Here is a 7,441-nt window from a genome sequence, read left to right on the forward strand (position 1 = left end):
ACTTCCTACAATTGCTAAACACGATGCACCAAAATGTGGGGTGGATCCATCAGTGAAAGGCCAGCTGGTAATGATAACTTGCTTTGAATTTATAGCTGACAAGTCCTCTGCCTAGAGCTCTAGAAATCTCAAGGTTGGGATTTATACAGCAAATGTAAGTCAGTGTATTTCCCCCTGAAAAGATGTGAACATTGAGTGGGCTTGGCATACACAAGGCCCTGGGTCAATCCCCAGTAGCTCCATTTAAAAAGATGAATAAATACATACATAAATAAACCTAATTACCGTCCCCCCAAAATAAAAACAAAACAATAGAATAAAGAAAGAAAAAATATATGAACATTGAATGGGTTAGTAGGTGCCTTTTTTATCATGTCTCACTGTGCCAAGCTTTAAACTCACTTCCCACTGTTCAGAAATATCTTTTCTAGCTGTTAGTGCCCACTGTCCTCTAGAATCTTCCGTCTAACACATTACATGTTAAAAGGTAGATGTTTTGTTTGTTTTTTCTATTTTCACTTAAGAAAAGGGGGAAAGCATCTCCAGTGTAGAAACTGTTAATGAGCTGTAAACAACCACATTTAATCTGGAGCATTCTGGCTCACTTGTACACATTCATTCTATACAGACATTGAATCATCGAGTTGTACACTTTACATACAGATGATTCATGTTTGTTGACTCTACCTAAATAAAGCTGAGAAAAGAAAAAAAGATAAAATGAAAAGCTAAAATTCACCATTTGGGTTATGAAGGAAATACTATGGGGAACCAGACGCATGTACCTAACCTTGTCCTACTTTTCTGTGGATGTGTGTGTGTGTATATATACACATTATTTTGGGATGAAAAGTCCTAAGAGTAATCATTTTAAAGTGTGCATTTCTGTGTTTAGTGCATTCAGTATTGTGCAGTCATCACCTCTCTCTAGTTCCGAGGCATTTTCATCCCCTCGGAGGAAAATCCCCTACCCGCTAGCAGTCACTCCCCACCCCCCACTCCCTTAGCCCCCGACAACCACCCTCCTGCTCTCTGTCTCAGTGGATTTACCAATTCTGGATATTTCATTTAAATAGAATCACACAATATGTGACCTTTTATATCTGGCTTCCCACTTCTTTTTAAGAAAACCACGGTTCACCCCAAAAGAGGAACTTAACAGAAACGGACTCAACTCTCAGGTCTTGAGCAGGGGTTACCTGTAGCCGGTTGCTCTGGTTGTGGCTCCCCTAGTTTTTCCCTTTCATCTGCTGGTTAATCTCTTCTTCTTTTTCTCTTCCCAGTTAACTGAGCATTGGCTTTTTTGGCTTTCCCCTCCTGCTGTTAATGGGTCCTCTGCCCAGAAAATTGATTTGGGGGTTAGTTTGTATATTTAATAAAGTTTGTATAATAAAGACTTAAATGAATTGAAAAATAGAAATAAGTTATTAGTGTGATGAAATACATTTAGCTTTGTTTAAAAAAACAATTTCCTATATTATTTATAATTAATAAGCATTCATAACAAAGGATTTTTTTAAGTCCTAAACAACATTTAATGTATATTAGTACTTTTTTTTTAATTATAGTAGAGTCAGTTTACAATGTTGTGTCAATTTCTGGTGTACAGCATATTTCAGTTATACATAGACATACGTGTATTTGTTTTCATATTTTTTTTCATTATAAGTATAATGTTATTAATTTGGCTTTTTGTTAGGGCAATCTGCCTCTGCTATAATTTACTTGTCTACTGCATGTTAATGCATTTCCCATTTTTCTAGGAAGTTAATTGGTGAAAGTTTCTATTGTGGCATTTTTAGAACGTGTAAAGTAAAATGTGAAAGTGCTCTTTGCCCCTTTCTTCCATCCTAGCATTATTAGTTGATAGCATTATTAGTTGTTTGGTGTTTAATGCCCCCCCTCAGACCTCCCCAGCACCAGCACATACACCACACTTCCCTGTACCTCTGCAGCAGAGGTATAAATAAACGTTGTGTTAAATGTGTGTTCTCCCCACAGCCGTGGAATCATAGTCCACTACTTCTGTCTAATTTAAACATGTCTTCGTGGACATCATACCTTCTTCTTTTAGATAGGAGTATAAGTGTTCCTGCTTAACCATCCCTGTATTGGTGAGCATTTAGGTGGTTTCCTGTCCTTTCACAAGCAGTGCTGTCCTGCACAGCTTCATAAATACATACCCGTGCAGGTGCTCACCGGCGGGCGTGCTTCTGTGGGAGAGATTCTGGTAAGAGTGATGCTTTTCTGCTGCTGCCAGCTCTCCTCCTGAAATGTTGCACTGTGTTGTACCCACCCACCAACAAATGTGCCTGTTCCTCAATTTCCAACTACATACCTTCATTCCGTTTCTTTCTTGCCTGATAAGTAAAACTTTGTGTGTCATTGTTTGCAATGCATTTCTGTAATTAACAGTTGAGGTGAGCATCTTTCATGTGTTTTCGCCATTGGTAATTTACTTGTCTATTGCATGTTAATGCATTTGCCCATTTTTTATACTGTTTATTATTGCTTTTAAAGACCTCTTTGAATATTCATAAAATCTGAACATCATGTATATTTAAAATATTTTGTCCCTGAGTTCCTATTCTGTTGGCTTTCTATGTGGTGTTTTTTTTATATGTATTTATTTATTTTATTTGTAGGAGAGTCTTTTTTCCAAAGAATTATTGCACAGGGGTAGGACTGGGACTCTGGCCTATGTTTGCGGTTTTAATTTCAATATACAGGTTTCTCCTCTACCTGAAAAGTAGAACTTTTCCTAAGTTCCTAAGAAACCTGTCCTAAGCTGAAATGGTAAAAGTCAAAGAAGCAGTTATCTTAGAACACATCTTGCTCCCAGATGCACAGATTGAATAGGGATAAAGCACAGACGCTCACACAGTTCAGAGCTACGGCCCTGATGCTGAGATGCTGAGTGTGGTTCCCCTGGAAGGAGCGTGGTGGCGCTGCTCTCGCTGCTTGGGGTGCGAGCTGCCTGTGTAACATCTCACTGCAAAACAGATGCTGAGTGCAATTTTTGCTTTTTGCCTTTTTTCATAGAAGCAGAAATCCACTTCGAATTTCTTTCAGTTAGTGAAAACAGGTACCAATGTAGGTCTTTGTAAAAGTAAAGTGGTGTAAAGTGAACTTTCAAAAAGCAGGGGGTACCTTTGTGTGTGTGTGTAATTTATTTAGGACACACTGATTTTTTTCTTCTTCTTAATGGAATCAAATGTAACCATTTTTCTCTTTGTGGTTCTTGACCTTTGTATAAACTGAACAAATGTTCATTGATAATGTGGGTAATAATTTTAAAATTATTTTTTAAGTCATGCTCCGTATTGGATCATTTCTGCAGGTTTTGCTTCCTGCGGTGCTGTGGTTGCGTGTTTTCCGAACGAGCCCTGAAGGAGATAAAAGCAGAAGTTTGTCACACAGTGAGTTGTTGACATGTATCGTGTGTTCCTTCTCAGTAGCTGAAGAAATCAGATGGCTTATGGTCCCTCCCTCCATGTGTCCTGTCAGCATCTCTCAATTCTTTCTAAAACTCAGATCTAATTAATTGCTTCTCTGCTTAAAACCCTTCCACTCCTGTCCTTGCTGGAAGTAAGAGTCAGACTGCCTTTTGGGACCTGCCCCTGCCCTCCTGTCCCGCTCAGACCAAGCTCGGGCTGCTCCAGAACAAGCCCCCTTCCCCTGTCCTGCGGGCCAGGAGGGGTCCTGCTCCCCATGAGCCTTACCAATTGCTCCTTTGTGAACCTTGCTGCTAAGCCTGCTTCCCCGGTCCCTGGGCACCTTGTTAACCGCTGATTCATCAAATGTGATCACTGGTGATGTGCTTTCCCCACTGGACTCCGAGAGGTTTGGTTATTTTAAGTGAGACTTGATTTCTTTTAGGGCAGTTGTAGGTACACAGCAGGATTAAGAGGAAAGTAAGGAATTCCCCACGTATCTCTGCCCGCACACACACAGCCCCATTGTCAGCGTCCCTGCCAGAGCAGCGTATTCATTATAATTAATGAACCTACACATCCTCCTCACCCAAGTCCCTTAGTTCACATCAGGGCTCACTCTTGGCATTGTACAATTTGTGTGTCTGGACAGGTGTATAATGACATAGCATCACAGTGTATTTTCGCTGCCCTGACATCCCCTGGACTCTGTCTGTGAGTGTTTGAAAGCGGGAGCAAGGCTCGTCCATCTCTCCACCTCTGGGCATGTTCTCCCCAGGGCATGTCGCACATCCTCAGTAAATGCTCACAACAGTGAGCAAATACTGGATGTAAGAACATGCCTGCTCTGCTCACAGGAAAGAAATACCAAGGCCTTTGCTTTCACAGGGTTGCTGCTGCAGCCCAGGACATTTCTGTCCTTGGTGTTCTGCGGGTCCACGGAAAGCCTGGCATTTAGTTGAATGGCATCACTACTAACAACTCCAGGCTGCATTTTCACCTCTAGTAACTCTGCTTGGGTTTCCTTGGACTCCAAGTGCTATTTCTCCCTGTCGTGAATTATTCTTTGATTCTACAGCTTTCGTGGAACAGCTGTTAGGGCCAGCCCCGTCCTAGGCGCTGTGGGACGGGATACCTGGCAGAGAAGAGTGATACAGTCCTTGCCTTCATGGAATCCACACTCCAGTTGGAGAGATAGACACTCAAATAACCAAGCAAGGCGGTACCGACCGTGACAGACGTGGGAAGGAAGCACAGAGGGTGCAGAACTGGAGCGAGGCGGGCCACCTCGGTCCTAACTCAGTGATCCCCGGCTGCGCTGCACAGTCACCACAGTGGTTTGTCAGGTCCCCCTCCCCATCTCAGACCCCACGTCAGAGTGTTCATGGTTGGTGTAGAGCCCCAAGGATTTCTATTTCTGTTTAAGTTTCCAGAATAATTCTGGGGGGCAGCGAGGTCTGGGGGACTCAGTGATCTGAAGCAGCCAGACTCTCCCCTCCACGGTGGTAACCATCCCTTGGGTTGGAGTGCCGTTGTCCTTTGTGTTGGCTGACCTCAAACGTCCGTATCAGTAACCACGTTGACAAACTTGTTAGCCGCATAGGAGTGTCTGCACACGGCTTAGAGAGGTCGCTTTTATTTCATGGAAATGCCACATTGCACGGGAACGCTGAAATCATTTTGTTAGTGTCTGGGAACAAAGTGCTAGTAAACCTTCGACAGTCTATGTTGAGCACTTCATGGGAAGGGAAGGAAGTGGGAGGAAAGGGGAACTGACCGCATCAGGATCGCACAAGGGGAGGCAGAGACTAGGGGAGGCCCAGGGCGCTGGCTCCTCCCACCTCCTGATGGGGGCCGCTGAGCTGTCGCCCTGCAGTCACGACAGGATGCTGGCTGTAATCCAGGAACGCCTCTGGGACAGAATTCTCTTGAAAATAAATCTGTTGTCAGAGAGCAAGATAATGCCCACTTTTCACTTACATAATCTCCATACAAATGGCCTTTGCCCATGCAGCCAGACTGAGTATCCTGCGTGTTGGGTTTGCTAGGGCTGCCGGAACAGGGCACCACAAACTGGGTGATCTGACAGAGGTCTGTTGTCTCCCAGTTCCGGAGGCTAGAAGCCTGCCGTCACAGCGTTGGCAGGGTTAGTTCCTCCTGAGGGCAGCGAGGGAAGGATCTGTTCCAGATCTCTCACCCTGGCTTGTAGGTGGCCGCTTCTCAGTGTGTCTGTTCGCGTGGTCTCCCCTCTGTGCTGTGTGTCTCTGTGTCCAAATTTACCCTTTTTATAAGGACACCAGTCACATTGGATTAGGGCCCACCCAGCAATTGCATCTTAACTGATTACATCTACAGGAGGTCACATTCTAATGTACTGGGGGTTAGGGCCTCCACATTTGCGAGGACACAATTCAGCTGACGACACTGCAATTTAGAACAACAGAGCATGGTGCAGTCAGTGGCTCACTTGAATGGGAATCATTCATTCACTCACTCCCTCGGCTGATACTGGGAGCCTGGTGTGTATTGGTTTTGGTTCATACACCAGCATGCTGGCTTGGCAGCGTCAATCACTTCACCTCTCTGGGTTTCAGATTCTAATATGTAAAATGAAGGAATTGCAGTAAATTCTCAGATGCTTTCCTTTTAGACCCAAATTCTAAACAATAACATTTTGAAGTGAGGAAATAAGTTAAATGACAAATTGGTATACTGTTGTCAGGAATCAGCCTCGTGCTTCCAATTTAAAGTCTCTAAAGTTTAGTAATACTGAGTATATCAGTCAAGGTTGGCTACCTTCTGTAACAATTCCAGTGGCTAAAAGGGGAGAATTCCTGGTTAGGCAGCTTTCTTTTAGGGGAAGCTCAAGGATTCAGACTTCTTCTGTCTCGTAGCTCTGACTTCCTCTGGTTTTTGGAGTATTCTCCAGTCAGTTGACTGATGGGGTCAGGGCAGGGAGCATCTAACTGGGGAGGCTTTTATGGGCCAGGCCTTGGTGTGGGGCTTGTCACTTCTGCTCACATTCCATTGGCCAGAACTTAGTCACATGACCATGCATACCTGCAGGAGCCTGGGAATGGCAGTCTAGCTGGATCCCCAGGAAGAAGAGGTGGCACCAGCCATGTCTGCCAGACACCAAAAGGAAGAATGATGGTGCAGTTTCAGGAGCTGTGGTGCATCGTGAAATAGTGAATGAAGTCAGATAAAGCCACAGTGTCGAAAAGTCTAAAACAGATATTTTCATGTTTTTAATGTCTGAAATTTAGAGGAGGGGGTATCATAAGAACAAAGTCAGGAACCTCAGGGATATTTAGGGTATGCACTTTCTCTACTTTACCCTCTGTAGTTCCGTCAGCATTTGACTTTTCAGTTCATTAGAATCGACTACGGGGTTTGAAATAGCTCTGGTTCTGTGTTCTGAAACACATGGCATGCACACTTGATTTCAGTAAACAGGGTCCAAAGAGATGTAGTTGCTAGGTTTTCTTGTTTTCACTATAAACAAAGCACTAGCCAAAAAATTAATTGTATTCCCCGCTGTGTTCTTCCCCTGTAGTAAGAAGAAACACATTGGAATAGTTACAAGTTGCAAAATAAATGATACGTTTATCACTCAAAGCGCAACCCATGGTCCTGCAAATACTGGCATCACCTGGGAGGGTTTTGGTTTTGTCTTTTAAGAAATGCAGACTCCCAGGCCCCTCCCCAAACCTGCGGAATCAGAAACCATTTTAACAAAAGAGTCCCAGGGGATTTGTATGCACAGTAAAGCTTGAGAAGCTGGTCTAGATATTAGAGGTGTGAGCAGAAGTGTTTGACTTGCTGGCTTTCTGGCTTCGTTTACTTAGGCTTTGTGACAGGTGAGTCGGGTGTGTGGATGTTTTAAAGTCAGATGTGAAACAAATTCACACTCATACTGGTTTTTTTTTTTTTTTTTGAGTTCTTATCATGGAGAGGGTAGAGAGGAAAGGGGAGAAAAATGAAGGAAGGGGGTCTCTTCAACACTA

At 43.6% G+C, this 7,441-nt stretch overlaps 1 protein-coding gene across 2 annotated transcripts in view; it reads left to right on the plus strand.

Annotated features, from left to right (window-relative positions):
- Positions 1–7,441, plus strand: part of RTF2 (replication termination factor 2) — a 33,514-nt gene that overhangs the window by 6,263 nt on the left and 19,810 nt on the right. For both annotated transcript variants that reach the window (XM_006213983.4, XM_015247760.3), the window contains exon 5: positions 3,341–3,419. In XM_006213983.4, the coding sequence (XP_006214045.1) occupies positions 3,341–3,419 (79 nt within the window). The remainder of the gene's footprint in view (positions 1–3,340; positions 3,420–7,441) is intronic.

This window comes from Vicugna pacos, chromosome 19 (genome assembly GCF_048564905.1).
Source record: "Vicugna pacos chromosome 19, VicPac4, whole genome shotgun sequence".
Taxonomy (NCBI): Eukaryota; Metazoa; Chordata; class Mammalia; order Artiodactyla; family Camelidae; genus Vicugna; species Vicugna pacos.